Here is a 15,254-nt window from a genome sequence, read left to right on the forward strand (position 1 = left end):
TCAGAGTGAAATCAGAAGAATAAAGTGGGAAATCAGCTATTTAGTATTCACACAATCTTTGAAGATAAAGTTACTTGTCTTACATTAAAGCGTAAGAACACACAGAGATTACATTACAAAAATGCTAACATCCTGTTTTGCTGATTTGTTTGTTTGTTGTGGTGTGGGGGTTTTCTTTACATATATAGGACAGTTACTGCCTTGGCCATAACTGTTTTCCTTTTTAGACTGGCATTTAACAATACTATTTAAATGCAGCTGTAGGTTATAAATCAAGCCAAATTCTTTATCCATATCCTACGCCTCAAACACTCAAAACAATCCGAGATGTGCATGCAAGACCCTTGCCCTCTGATTCTCTGCATTAAATAGATATGCAGATGAAATACTTGAAGAATACCTCTGAGCTGTCAGAAAGTCAACTGCAGGAAAATCAGGGCTTTTGTTGTTATTTTGTTTTTTAATTTAAATATGAAAGAAGCTCTTGAACGAAAGTAATAACTGACACAAACAACAAAATAATCAACAACATCCACACAAACAAAACCAAACAGGATCCCCAAAATCCACTAACCTCAGATATGAAGTAAAGGGTACCTCTATGCCTGTAGAGCCGCGCTGATGGTTGTAGCTGAATAGCTTTGGTGAGATCAGATAACGCTTCACTGATTCGTCCTAGTGGGGACAATATCTAAGAGTATAAAACAAAAACATAGTTTAAAGCAAACAGGCTGAGTAGATTTGTTTTAGAAATATGAAGATTATTCTTTTTCATGTTCAGCTGTAACAGAGTAACTGTATTTGCTAGAACAGGCTGGAAAGTTCTACTATAAATTTCAGTACTTACTGCTTTTAAACCGCTATCAAAGGGAAAATCTGAAAGCATTTTTCTCCAAAAAAAAAAAATCAGTGTACATGAACATCACCAATAACATTTGCAGAAACCTAGTATTCCAAATAAAAACAAGTCAGCCAAAGCAAAATACTCTATTTCAAGTTATTTCAACACATTCAACTGAAAATATAATTGAAGTACTCTCATAAACCTTTTTATTTTGACAAAATATTCCCCCCAACGGAAAATCGTCTATTTTCCAATTCTTTGAATGCCCTTCACATTTTTAGATTAAGATTATTAACAAATGTGTTAACAAGTCATTAAAAACATGAAAATTGTGAATTACAATTTCATATTATGGTAGTTATCATTATACAGTATGCTGACTTTAATAAATATTTATGCTTTTGATTTGTCTACAAAGCTGCTTCTTGAAATCTATTTTCTGTAATTTAATTGGCAAAACAAAACATGATTTTCAAAATGAAAAGTATCTGTGTATTTGAATGATATTTAACTTACACACATGAATATAAACCCAAAACATTTGATTAAAAACTCATTCTTCACAAGTTTGGCATTTTACCAACTAGTTCTAACAATAAATTTACTTAAGGTGACACTAAGTGCAACCAGTAAGGTTCAAGTGATACTTTGATTCATTATGTGAAAAAAACCAACACATATGATCTTGCTATATTATATATCAAAAACTAAACACTTGGACATAATATATGCTATTCTATTGACTGTAGCAATTCCATATGGTATACATTTCATTTTAAAAATAAACATTCCACAAATTACACTGTTTTGAGATCAAGTATGTGTATTTTAAAAGAAAGGAGGAATGTTCACAGAAAAACACAGATAAGAGCTTTAGTCATTAAATCAGTGAAGAAATACTTGAAAACACTGTATAATTGCAACTTCTCCAAAAATCTGAAGAGAGACAAAAAATGCTCACTTCTGCTCGCTGTTCAAATACTTCAGGATGATCTGGTTCTAGACTAATCACCCTACTGAGCTCAAACAGAGCAAGTTCAGCATTTTTCATATCCTGAAAAGGAAAAAAATAAACAAGGTAAACAACTGTGCACAGAGTAATATACTCTGAAGACTGAAGGACAACTAGATTGGCTATGTTTCTGAAAGTGTATCAGTTTACATTAAAAGCCCTTCACACTTTTGCTAATAACATTAAGACGCAGTATTCTACAAACAGCTGAAAAACACCCCACCTATCTGTTATAAACCAGAAAAATAAACTTTGCTTGTATATATCATCTTTGTGCTGTACCTCTAATAACTTCTTATATAACTCTGTGGATAAACATTAGGTTTAAGGCTCCATAGGTACCTTTCTTGGCAGCAAAGCTGGCTCAAGCTCATGTGAGCTCCAACCCACACACATACTCTCACCCACCAGTGTTTTCACTGTAACTTTCACTATAACTTAATCCAAGTAGTACTGCTGATGGGTTGACGCCATCAGCATCTTGCCTATCTAAATTTTTATATTGACCACAATAAATTGTAGGATGGAAGCAGTTACTTAATTGGTAAAAAAAAGTCCAAAATGGTTATATAGCAAGTTCTGTATTAGATTTCACTGATCCTTTTCTTCTTTTTCAAGGCAAAGAAATTTTGCATGTGCTTAACATCATCTTTGTGTCTTGAAAGTGTCGCCCACAGAAACTTTTATGAAGTGAAGCTGTCTCAACATCTAGCCAAACTGAGAAAACAAACTCATGCTGGTGTTAAAAACATGCAAATATGAGGAACCTCAAGCTCCTGTCAGCACCACTAAAGAATTAAATATTCTGCACAAAGGAAATTTTCAAGGGGTTATTCAACTATTCTTTATTCTAGAATTCCAGCAACCATTCAGTCACGATTCAACAGGCCACAAACTCAAACTACAACGACCATAGCCTACTTTTAAACTTATTTTTGCTCAGGAAATTGTTTGAGCAGTCAGCTGTTAACTGTAAGTAATTTAACTTTGAATTTTTTTGAACAAATTCAAGCTGGTATATGTATCGAGGCATAGGCAATCAAGAAGCAATATAAAGCCTACTGGATTGCAAGAGTTGACGATGTTTCCAAGTTGCAATAAAAGACTTTTTCGTTTCCAAATACAGACTAGATGTGGAGACAAATTCCCTGGAACTTCATAAACCTGTCTCTCAGAGGCAAGATACTGCCTGTTATCTTATTAGATAACTCTTTCAAGTGGCTGTGGCTCCCAGCCTTACTATCCACCACTCACAATTGCACCTATATTCTCCTTCGGCACCCTTGCTTCGTGGTGCTTTACTTCCACAGTCCCACAAAGCAAATGTACCCATGGCTTGAGCAGTATGATCCACTAGATCCCTCTATGTTATGGAGCACCTACCAAGGGATGGACACGTAATTATAGTAGGACAGCACAAAGACTTTGGGATGTACCTATCCAGTTCTCATCAGCCTAGCGCCTCCTGTTACAGGCCTTCTTACAGTCTGGATTCAAATAACTCAGTCAGATATTAATTTAAATAATTATCTACTCACATGTAGTCCTTTTTTTCCATATGCTATCCCTCGTCCATAAATTGCACTAACCAGCTCTGGTTCTTCCTGTTAAGATTAAAAATGAATAATCAGTTGTGGGTTTTTTTTTAAAAAGGTATCTATATATTTAAGTCTTGCTGATCTTAAGTAGTAAGCAATGAACAATCACAGTTGTCAAGCAAAGAAACTGATTGTATTACTGTCCATACTTTCATATGCTCACAGCTTCCAATTCAGTTTACTGGAATTGTTCTGGATTATTTGTCTGGAAAATGAGCTAAACAGAGTGCAGTTACAGTGTCAGTGACCACCTATCAGAAGCTATGTACACATTAGTATAGTCTGTTGCCCAAACTTCATTACCTGTAACCTTACTGGTAATTATATGACTTCTTTTGTCTAATGTCACTGAAGTGATAATAAACAAATACAATTCAGCCATTCAAAGCTTGTTTTGTTTGTAATTTAAATTTAAGATTTAAAATTAGGAAGCAGGAAATTGTGACATCCTGATGAAATTTGTATTCAGGCAGCAACTAAAAGTAGAAGTATTCTGCCAAAATAGTTCTGCAAAATTAAATCTAACCCAAGGAAGGTTTGTTTGAAGTCCCAGGCTTTCCAACTCAGGCACTTAGGGGCATGCATCTTACATTGTGAATCTAATTCTTGTTTAATGCTATTTACTCCAACCATTGTTTCCCATCCAATTTTGAAGAACTGCAACAGTAAAACTGGTTTTCTTGGCACAATGCCTATGCAGTCAGTTTCCCTGAAAACCAGTCAGGAATCACACCATCTTCACACCTGCAACCAACACAGCTGTGCTACAGAAGTTTGTAGCATAGGCCCGGTCTCATTTAACTGGGACAACTGCCAAGAAACAAATTCTTTCACTGACAAAACAACAGATACATGGCACACCAATGCTGGCAGCTTGCCAGACTTGAGCTGATTCCAAGTGTACACTTGCCAACGTCAACTGCAGGTAACTTCCCTACATTTAATACAGCGGCTAAGCAAGGCTGTTTTGTTCTGTTAAATGTTTTAACACTTACTTTATATGTATTTAAAATTGCCTTATGGAAGTCAGAGTGAATAATCGTAACCACTTTGCAGCCTTTCAGGCATACAATAAGCATGATACTCATTTCAACTGAGATGTGTGCATTGCAAAGATACTCTATTATATACACACTTCTTACAATATCTTTCCACAGTCGCTGTATCTTGCTTATCTTCACTTATATTAAGTTTCCTTCTTAATAAAGAGAAGGCAGGAAACATTATGTAAGTCCAGTGGTTTTTGAAGCAGGATTTCTCATTAGGGTAAAAAAAAAATAATCCCTCACATGAAAAACAAATCAGAGATCACTAAACACCTAAAACAAACAAACAAAAACCCAACAAAAAACATTCTAGTCCTCTGATAAATTCCTTGGAATAATTCTATTACATTGCCACACTTTCACTCAATTTAAGTACAAGCCATATGACCTTTGAGTTAAAAAAAAAAAAATATATATGCTAGTATTTGCAGTATTGCTTTCAGCTTGCATTTGTGTACTACAAGTAGTTTAGATCAAAAAGCAGGCCCATGCTTCTGGTAGTCCCAGGTTCTAAGCCATAAAACTACAGTATTTTGAAATCAGCTTTAGTTGAAGCTTTTAGACTGTTGGATTGGTTTTGTTTTAAAAGCGGCTACCTTCTACTTCATAGAAGAAGATTCTGAATTCTTTACCGTGGCCAGAAAAGAAAAAATATGTTGAAGTATTAGTTACGTTTTACTTATGCATTAAACTCATCAAATGCTTACCACTGAACACAAAGGATAAACCCAGCATACAAACTCATTTATCATCGTGACAGCAATGCAGTACTTGCCACTAGCAATAACTGACCTCTATCAGATTTTTTTTCTGATGTTATTGGCAACATGCTAATTGTCGCCCAAAAAAATCCACATTAAAATATCTCAGCCTACACATTAAGAGGGCTTCAGGTTTCTGACAAAAAAAAAAAAGCATCTTCAAAGTGCCCTAAAAAGTTTATTCCTACAGATGAGAAAAAATGCTCACCAAATAACCAAGATACTGAATCACCTGATTTTAAGAGTATGCTTATGTTTAGATGGAAAAAAAATGAACAAATAATAATTACTCTCATAGAATAATTACTATCATTTTAAAATCCTAATTGAATCTTTGTTTTAGTAAAAGCCATATGTTGTAATGGATAATTTCATAAAGTGGTTTTTTTAGGGGTCCAAACAGAAAACTTACCTGCAGCAATGTTGAAAAATGTTGTATGGCTTCATCATACAGGCTGTTGCCAATCAACACGTAAGCAATTGCTAACAAAAAATTACAAATATAAATAAAACAGCAAAAAAAATCTGATTTTTTTTTAATACATTTTACAATTTGGTTGTATTTAATATAAGTTCCTACACTGGACTGAAGATTTAAGTAGTCAAATGATTTCTGAACTGCCACCGAAATGACTTCCCTCAACCACTACCTAGCATTCGTTACTTCCACAATTCATACCGTGCTCATCAGAATTGGTTTTGGGGTTTGTGGTTTGTTTGGGGTTTTTTCTCTCCTTTTTACAAGTTGTTCAGGAAGGAAAGGGTCCATGTTTGCTTCTAAAGTACTCAGGACCAGGAAATGTATCATGATCCCATTTAGTAGCCCTAGATGCTTTCTCAATTATAAGTGAGCCTGGCTAACACGGGCTAACTTTTTTTGATAAATCCATTAGAGAACATCTGATTGTATTTGTTTGTACACATTTTGCTAAACTTTACTAGCTCACAGTAAGTTTTTCCTTCATTTGAATTATCTAGAAAAACCTCAACTAAAGTGATTCCATTACTTATAAAAATGAGATTGAAAAACTACAGAATCTTTACCCATGTTAAAATTACAAAAAGCTTTAAAGTTCTTGCATATCCTCCTGCTTTGGAGTAGGAGCCAAGTGTTTGAAAAAGAAACAGACCACTGTTTTAGAAACACCTTCCTGTAATCTCCACAAGATATAAAAATACAGTAAAGTCACAAGACTGGAAAGCTGTACTTGTGCTTGCATGACTGAAGTTCAGTTCTGTCAGCTGAATATCTCAAGATTGTTTCATTTCACATGTCTTAATCTCTCACAGTTCTTAACTCTGGACTACTCTGTCTACACTGCCCACAAAAACCAAGTATCTTGCAGACCAGAGCTATGAAAGTTAAAATACAACTTTTCCCCAGGCAGTTCACATGAACAGCTGACAGTGGAATTAAGAGCAGGAATTCACCTTTCCCCATACTTCTAATGAGTTTTAGCAGTCATCCAAACAGAATGGAAGAGGCACCTATCAGCTTAATTATTTACTCAAATATGAGAAGAGACAAATAAGCCAGTTAGAACAAAGGTATTTTTAATAGGACACAGGCACTTATCTTTCATGCAGGCAGAGCCACATTGTGTTGGCAGTGTTGCTAAGCACTGTTCATTAAAGCGAGGAAAAAAGTTAAATGAAAGAGAAATAAGAAATGTATTTAATCCAGAGCTTGCCTCATTCTTGGAGCATTTCTATTATGCAGAAGGAAGTATTTGTGTGCAATATAAGCTTTTTCCTCAACACATAAAAAGCTTCACTTGGTACAGATACATAGCATTGCCAAAAAAGGAAAAAAAATTGGCAGAGTGAAGGACAGGTTGAAGAGCTCTTGAGTTTTCCTTATTTTATTCTCCTCCAAGACTACACAGTTCTTAATATAATCTTTACGGTTCCAACGCCAGAACACAGAACAGTTGGCACGTAAAATAAAATCAACTGAACCATGCCAGTATTAAGAAAAAAGTGGAGGAAGCAAGATAATGAAGACTCATTGTCTTACTGATAATGAGCTTATTTTGTTTATCCAAGACTCTTGGCAAAATGCAGGAGGTCATAGACTATATCTGTAGAACTGTGGCAAGTGATTGGCAGCTAGTAGCTGATACAGTATCAGTTTCTTTTTAAGTTTTCTCTCTTTGATTAATCTTTTAATCTTTAATTAAATACTACAAAAATGTACTTTATTATAAAAAAAATATCTAAGTGTTAACAATGGTCCATTGGACCAAGTGTTTGCATAAGAACATTGCTTCAGAATGCCCCATACATTTCACCCTACTTTTCCTCAGAACAGTTACAAGTAACACATACAAACAAGAAGGATCCAGGTTCCGCACACCATGACATAACTGAAATAAAGTGGGTAAGTAGGTGCCAGCCTACAGGCCAAACGTCAGGATCGGGACCTTCTGGCATAGTCTTCCAAGTCTACAGAGCAGATACTAAAAGCATCAAATATTTTCTGCTGGATGGAAGTTCAGTATTCCCTGCAGGATTCTATGAACATAATTAGGTAAGCTAGGAATATGAAAGCAGAGTAAGCACCCAAATTTTCCTGGATAAATCTGTGAAGGCAGAAATTATGTCAACGAAAAACTACTCAATTGTCTTAATTTCGTTAGACAACTTATGAGTAAAGTCACCCTTTGCTCTTACATAAAAGAGTCTACTGCCTTCCTTGACATACATCCTCAACAATCTCTTTGCTGCCTCATGACACGTCTGCTTCCTATAGAGGATACCAGTTTGGAGAAGCAGTGCAAGTAACTCCTTCCTTAAGTCCTTTGAAAAAAGTATTTCCTGTTGCTTTATTTGAAATGTCTTCATTTTCTGAACTGAGTGTGCTTTGAAAAAACATCAAGTAGCAGCCTGTATAAGGAAATAATTCAGAAAGCCTTCCTGCTGCCTGTAAGCGTTGATGGGAAGTGTGTGTGGAGAGGGGAAGACAGATGGAAGATGTATGCTTGACAAAAAGTATATTCCATTGGTAAAATTTTCTGGATGTTTGAATAGTTGTAGTCATGAACAATGACAGAAAAAGGGAAGCAGGAAGTAGCTGAGACTGTTTAACAGGATTTAATCAAAATGCTTTTTGAGCACCTGCTTAAGCAGACATGGCGAAGAATTCTAGTGAGCAAAGCAGAAAAGATTTTGAGGAAGAGATATACATGTTTTCTTTGTATGACCATAGAAAACTCACTATATTTTCAGGCTTATTAGGATCACTTTAAAATTAATGCATCACTAAGGAATCATCAGTTTAGTTGCAAAACATTCAGTGCTAATAATTAGCACGTAATTCACCTGCACAAACCTTATATAAGGCATCTTACCCAATTCTTCATTTGTGTTGTCATTATCAGTAGCAAATGGAAATCGTTTTTGCTCTGCAAGCAACTTCGCTTGACTCTGTAAAACATCATGTTTTTTAAGCGTTCAGCAAACAACAGTAAAGAATTTAATAGAAAACCCATGCCTTAAATCCTTAAGAGAATGCCTTGAATCAAAAAAGTGAAAACTAATACAATTGCTTTAAGGTAACGGAAAACAAATTTATTCCTAGTCTTCCACAGGGAGAAAAATTGTTCTTCAATCAGGTGCTGCTGTTATCCTCTCTAACGTAAAGGCTAACTAACTAAACCTTTCAGATGAAAGGAAATTGTCAGCATTTTACCAGTGGTTGATGTTTCTATATTACATCTGCTTAACATGAAGTTTTGGAAGTCTTTCTAAGACACATGCTACTTCATAGGGAAGTTTATACTCTTTACTCCATTAATTATTCCCTTGTCTCCTGCTAAGGGAAGGGTAATACAGAAGAGTAAAACACTGAAAATTAAACACTGAAAAGAATATTGCTCCAGCAATACAGACAAGTTTAACTTAACAGTGCCATACTAAAGTAAAAAGGCTGTCCTTTTAAGAATAACTTTCTATCAGTTAAAGACTTTGTTCAGCCAATCGTAGCCTTGTCTAAGATTTCTGTTCTCCAAATAATGCGCCTACAGAAAACAATACTGCCAAAGACAGCCCCTCAGAAATACAGAAATCCTCTACTCTTCATTCTCACAAAGATTTCCCATAGACAGCTGTAAGCCTACCAGAGCAGTTTATGTTAGAAAAATACAAAATACTCATTTAATTAATAGGCCTTCCAAACTGTTTTAGGAAGCAAGAAGGGGAAAAATAACTTCTCTCCCTGCTCAGTTCTCTTCTTTTACTTCAGCTAAACAGCACATGCACATCTTTAACTTCAGAGAAGACAGTTAAACACCTTAAACTTCAGAGAACATATTCAACTCATCACTTCTTTTAGTGAGAGGACTGCACTTTGTCCTCCTCCCTTCCAATTTTTTTGGCTTGTTCAATCAAAAGTAGCCTTGTTACTTGTGCCCGTGACACAGACATCTCAATGATCTACAAAGCGCAAAAGTAACTGGCCAAATCCCACTGCAGTTTCTGCCCTGTTCATCTAATAATCTTAGGAATTGGAAGAAGGTTTGGTCTGCTCTAAAAACTTGAGTATTTTGGAGGGTATGAACGATTAGCAAATCAGATTTTACAAACCCTGTTTTTACCGAAATTAGAGATCATGCATGAGCTCTACATTACACTATAATGTTCCGAGAATTATTACTCCACCTACTGCTGCACCTACAGTAACAGAATGGAAAAGTTCCTTTCCTCATAGAAAAAAGTCATTAAAAACCAGCACAAGAATGAGCAAGGTTCAACAGGTATACCAATTAGAAAACTAAATTTACATTGCATAATATATATATTTACAAATCACACACCTCCAAACACAATCTTTTTATATCATCAATGGCCTTCAGGTGATTTCCAGAAAACCTACTTCAGAAAGTGATCTTCAATATGTAACTCTGCAAAACTTTATTCTTCTATAATTGTCTTAACCTTAGAAAAAAAATCATTTTTTCTGAAGTCTAACCTCTTCCTTGGTGGATTTACAAAAAAGGCCTACACTCCTTGGTGGATTTACAAAAAAGGCCTACACTCCTTGGTGGATTTACAAAAAAGGCCTACACTCCTTGGTGGATTTACAAAAAAGGCCTACACTTCTTTGTCTGCGGACAAAAGGTAAGATATAGCAAGATTCCATGCTGGGTATCAGAAAATAAGCTACAACCAAAAGAATCTGGCATTACATTAATATCCTATGAATCACAGAGCTGCATGTGACACTCAGCAAGAGAAGTACCACACAGTTTCCCCCACCGTCATCTACCTTGTCTGTTTTGTTATCACAGAATAACAGAATAGTGTTTTGTTCTTGGGATAGGGGAGGAAAGGGATTCATACTTCTTCAACAAATTCTGAATCCAGTTATAGGTTAGACATCCTGCAGCTCTACATGCAAAAATCGTGAGTCGTTCTGCCTTCTAGAAATGAGAGAAGGATTTTCATCACCGCACCAGCTCCTGATAGGTTGAATTGTTGCTCTCTTCAAAACAATTTTATTTTTTTGGAACAGGGAGATTTCTAACAAACTAATATACATCTCTCTGCCTTAGAAAGAATTGCTGGCACCACTAGACTAGACTAGACAGAAGATCTGACCAATATCTGATGAACGTCTAAGGAGAATATTCAAGTTAAATAATTGGCTTGGTGGATTTGCAGTAGAGTAGTTTTATTTCCAAATACCACCTATGGAGAAGTTGCTTCAAATTAGAATATTGTTTCCACGCTCCTCCATAGCCAATAATTTCTACAAATTTGCCAAGGCTTCTTTGTATATTCACATGGGAATTATTTGAAGATTTTCAATATCTGTGACTCTACTGGACTGAAGAAATAATATCAAACCTGTGTTCTGATGTAGACTGAAGATTATATTTGTTCAAGATCAATAAGGTAACAGTAGTGTTGCAAGAAAACCCAAATTCCAAAATAATCCTCTTGAAGTCCCTCTACCAAGAGATACTCTTCTTTTGTTAGAATATTCTCCACATACCATGTCTGTATTACATTTAGTGAAATATGGTCTGAAGCCTCTATCATCTGTGCACAATGTTATTTCTGTGGCGATTGCAGGTTACCGCTCCTACTCTTACATGTATTTTGTGGTAAATCTTCTCAGGCAGTTAATCCAGGTAAAACCTAATGCACCTTTCCCCTTTTCAGCCATAGCCCCTGCACTCCTAAAAATAAAAAATTAACTGATAGACTAATCCAGGTGAAGGTTAGCCTTCAGTGGAAACATCAGCTTCAATTAGTTAAAACCGCTGACAGCCCTAGAGACTCATGATGGAGTACTATGAAATCATACTTTCATAAGCAACTTGAGTTCATTCATACTTAAGCCTTTTGGGGACCTATGTCTACTGATTGATAGATTCTATTTATAGTTATTTGCCTGAACTTCATTCTAACTGTTTATGCAGCTAAAGTGATCTGCGACTTCAACTATCTATTAAAAATTGTTTTGTACATTATATTCTTGATAGCATACCAGAATTTTTTCTGTGTTGAGAGAAAGCACAGGTTCACAAGATGAAGACCCTCCTAGGTCACAATCTGATTCGTGGAAGTGCAAAAATGATGAATCTGGGGGGGGGGAAAGAGAGAAAATACCTTTAGGAACTCAAAGAGTTACATGTATGTTCTATTATCACATCTCGCATTTCCTCATGTTCATCTGAACCGCTTCCCCATTGGGAACTCCACAGAGCAGAACTTCATGAAGTGCTTTCTGCACACAGCACTACATCCACACAGCCAGGGAAGCAATAGTTGATGTGACTGCTTTTATATAATTAGTTTTATCACTACTTCTGCTTATGCTTTTGGCTAAAAAGACATGAAAAAAAACCAAAAATGAAGGTGCTAAAAAAAAAAAGGGGGAGGTGAAAAGGGAGGAAGCTAGAAGCAAGTAAGAAGAGTTTGGGGTGGACATGTCCCCATTTGGCATTATGATTCCATTCTCTGGCCAAAGAAATTACAGACAAAATTATCATTCCCGTCCCAGAGAGGAAAATACATGGAATGAACCATACAGAGGTAGGGAAAGAGCTGCTGCTGGAAGTCCAGGAAACAGAGGTATAAAGACTGTAAAATGCAGACATAATAGTAAACCGTAATTGACTGAACATATACAAAGGTCCTCACCGGTATATTACTAAAAAGGCCATTACAAAAAGTGTAAGTTGATTCAAACCTATGAAAAGTCAAATACAGCTTGTTAGCATAGCAGAGAAAAAGTCTAACAAAAGGAAACAAATAAACAAGTAACAACAATTATCAACAAAACCCCCTGACTGATAGACTACAGAAGTCAGTACTTCACCTACACGGTGCTTTAACTGAATTGTTAGCTTTTCAATCTTCAGATCTTAAAGCTTTTATGAACTTGAAATATTCCAAGAGTAAACAAGCAAAAGCAAATAAACAGTATTATCTCTTTGATTCCATGTCACAAACACCAAATTTTATCACCTCCCCTAAAGTTTGTAAAGATAAGCTTGATGCTAAGTTTGAAAGGCTGGGGGACAGGGTGTATTTCTAGTTCACTTTTACAGGCAATGCTATTCTTATATTTTGATTACATAAGGGTTGCAGTTAGTTAACTCCCCATTTCTCACAAGTACAGTGCCAAAAGAGAAAAAGAAACAATCTTCTTATAAAGAGAAGTCAAAATAGCATCTAAAATCATTCCCTGTAAATAGAAACTTGGAACTAAGTTGAGCCATAAACGATAACTGGTGGGAGAAGTTCAGGGGAAAAAAAAAGCAGAAGGTCAAAGTTTAAAGTCAGAAAGTCCTGTAAGAACAGTGGCTCACCACCCACAGTTTCCAGAAAAAGTGCTGGCAGTAAGAGGTTTCAACACCACCCTTTGTTCTTCATGTTGACCAAACCCTTCTGGGCTATGGCAGCATTATTAACACATTACTTGTTCTGTGTCGGTGCTCGTAAATCAGCAACAGTTAAGAGCAAGGAGTGAACTGGTATACAGGTATTTCAGGGTAAGTATGCTGTTCTGTAACTAAGGGCTATCTTATTATCAGTGTATGCAAAGTACCTGAAGTACCTGATGATTTAAGCAGAATTCCTTATATCAATCCCAATTACACTGGTCTCTTTAAAAGAACATCCACCATTAAATCAAAATCTAATCTTCCTAACACACCTCTGAAAGAGTATCCTGAGTCAATCATTCATGTCTTAGTAACAGAAGAGATGTAATCAAATGCTTTGCCACTTCTTAACTTGTATGGTATACAGATTTTACCTCAACACTGGGTGAAAGTCTTTTTGGTTTTATGCTTAAGCTTGAATGATTTGGAGCAATAGCCACCTGAGATAAACACTAAATCAGATTGTTAAAGTTATGTATTATGGCTCTCAGCCACTGTAGCACCCCCCCCCCAAAAAAAAAAGCAGCTGTTGTAAAATACCTACTTAACACAGATGTTCTAGATAAAAACTAACCAAAGAACTTTAAACTGTGATGACAAAAGCACACATACGGAAGGAAAAAAAAAGCAGATGTAGGAAACTCATAACAAGGTATTTCTAGAAAGTTTGTAATTTTGAGTGGATTACACTAGCTGTATATTGCCCTCAGGGACCACAGCAATTGTTGTTATGAGCACAGACTTTATGAAGTAAGGGGGGAAAAAACCCAAACCCTGCAGACAGCTAGGCAGTCATGACACATGACTGGTTATTCTCATGTAAGTAATTGAGCGTCTATATTGCACTGAATTGATAAAATCTTTTTCTTCATCTGTATTACATGTACGTTGTGCTCCAGACTGACATTCTTCTATAGCATATTCACACTACGTTCATGACCAAAAATCGTAACATAAGTCACATGATCCTAATGCAACAGATATTTAAGCACATGAAAACAGTTTTAACTGTGCCTGTATTACAAGCCATCAATTAACTTGAAAAAGACTAGAAGATCTGCTACCTGAACTTGACACTTCTAAAGAAATGCATCCAGTTGACCAGCAAAATACATGTAACTGTAGCTGAAAATGAATCAAGCCATATTCAACTCAATAATATGAGCACAAGGGGTCGGCATGTCTCTGTACGACTGAGTTCAGGGATTAAAAAGCACGCCGAGTCCAGCAGCTAGGCTTAGCAGGTTGGTGAGTGGGACAACAGGAATCCTCCCGGGTGATACTATAGGCCCTACGGTTTACCCATTGTAGGGCCGAGAGCTTGTCGCCCGCTCAGTGCCGCAGCCGCAGTCTCTGCTCCGCACTACACAACGGCACAACGCTACTCGGGGGTGCAGTTTACACAGAAGATACCTCGGTGTGAGTCAGCTGAACAGCAGCAACACGTACAACCCAGCCGCTCGTCCTCCCGCCGCCGGGACCCCGCATCGCCCCGGGCCGGCGTCCCCTCGGCCAACCGCGGCGCCTCAGCGTGAGGCGAGGCCCGGCCGCGCTTTCCTGTTCTGCTCCCGCCGCCCCCTGCAGGGGCAAGAGGGGGCGCCCACCCCGGCGCCCTCTCCACTACCCCCGGCCTCAGGGCTCCGCAGGGCCGGCCGGGCTCCGCGGTGCCGGCGGGCTCGGCGCCGCCGGCCGCTAGACTAACGGCCTCCTCGCCCTCGCCCCGGGGCTGGGGGCGGTCACCACTGCAACGCCTCCCGACTCACCGCACTCGGCCGAGTACTGCTCTGCCCACTCCCCCGCCGAGGCACAGCCCCCCGCCGGGCCCTGGCGCTGCCGGTGCAGCTCCTGCTTTAGCAGGGACAAGGCCGGGTACTGCTCGGTCAAGGCCAGCGCGGCCCGGACCAGGGCCAGCACGGCCAGCGGCACCCACAGCCCCCTCACGGCCCCGCAGCCACCGGCAGGTGCCATCTTCCCACAGCGCATGCGCACCACTCCCCCCTCGGGAGGGGCAGAGGGCGCCCCCACCGCCTCGCCTACGGGACGGGCAGGGAGGAGGGCGCCGCCGCGCTGCCCCCTGGGACATGGAGTTCCGCGCCGG

At 38.0% G+C, this 15,254-nt stretch overlaps 1 protein-coding gene across 1 annotated transcript in view; it reads right to left on the bottom strand.

Moving 5' to 3' along the window:
* Positions 1-15,139, bottom strand: part of TTC13 (tetratricopeptide repeat domain 13) — a 43,079-nt gene extending 27,940 nt beyond the window's left edge. Inside the window, exons 1-7 of the mRNA XM_059832745.1 lie at positions 14,920-15,139; positions 11,755-11,849; positions 8,612-8,687; positions 5,674-5,744; positions 3,395-3,460; positions 1,806-1,898; positions 575-691 (exon numbers count right to left, since the gene is read on the bottom strand). Of these exons, the coding sequence (XP_059688728.1) occupies positions 575-691; positions 1,806-1,898; positions 3,395-3,460; positions 5,674-5,744; positions 8,612-8,687; positions 11,755-11,849; positions 14,920-15,139 (738 nt within the window). The remainder of the gene's footprint in view (positions 1-574; positions 692-1,805; positions 1,899-3,394; positions 3,461-5,673; positions 5,745-8,611; positions 8,688-11,754; positions 11,850-14,919) is intronic.
* Between the last annotated feature and the right edge of the window lie 115 nt (positions 15,140-15,254).

This window comes from Gavia stellata, chromosome 2, assembly GCF_030936135.1.
Source record: "Gavia stellata isolate bGavSte3 chromosome 2, bGavSte3.hap2, whole genome shotgun sequence".
NCBI classification, from domain to species: domain Eukaryota; kingdom Metazoa; phylum Chordata; class Aves; order Gaviiformes; family Gaviidae; genus Gavia; species Gavia stellata.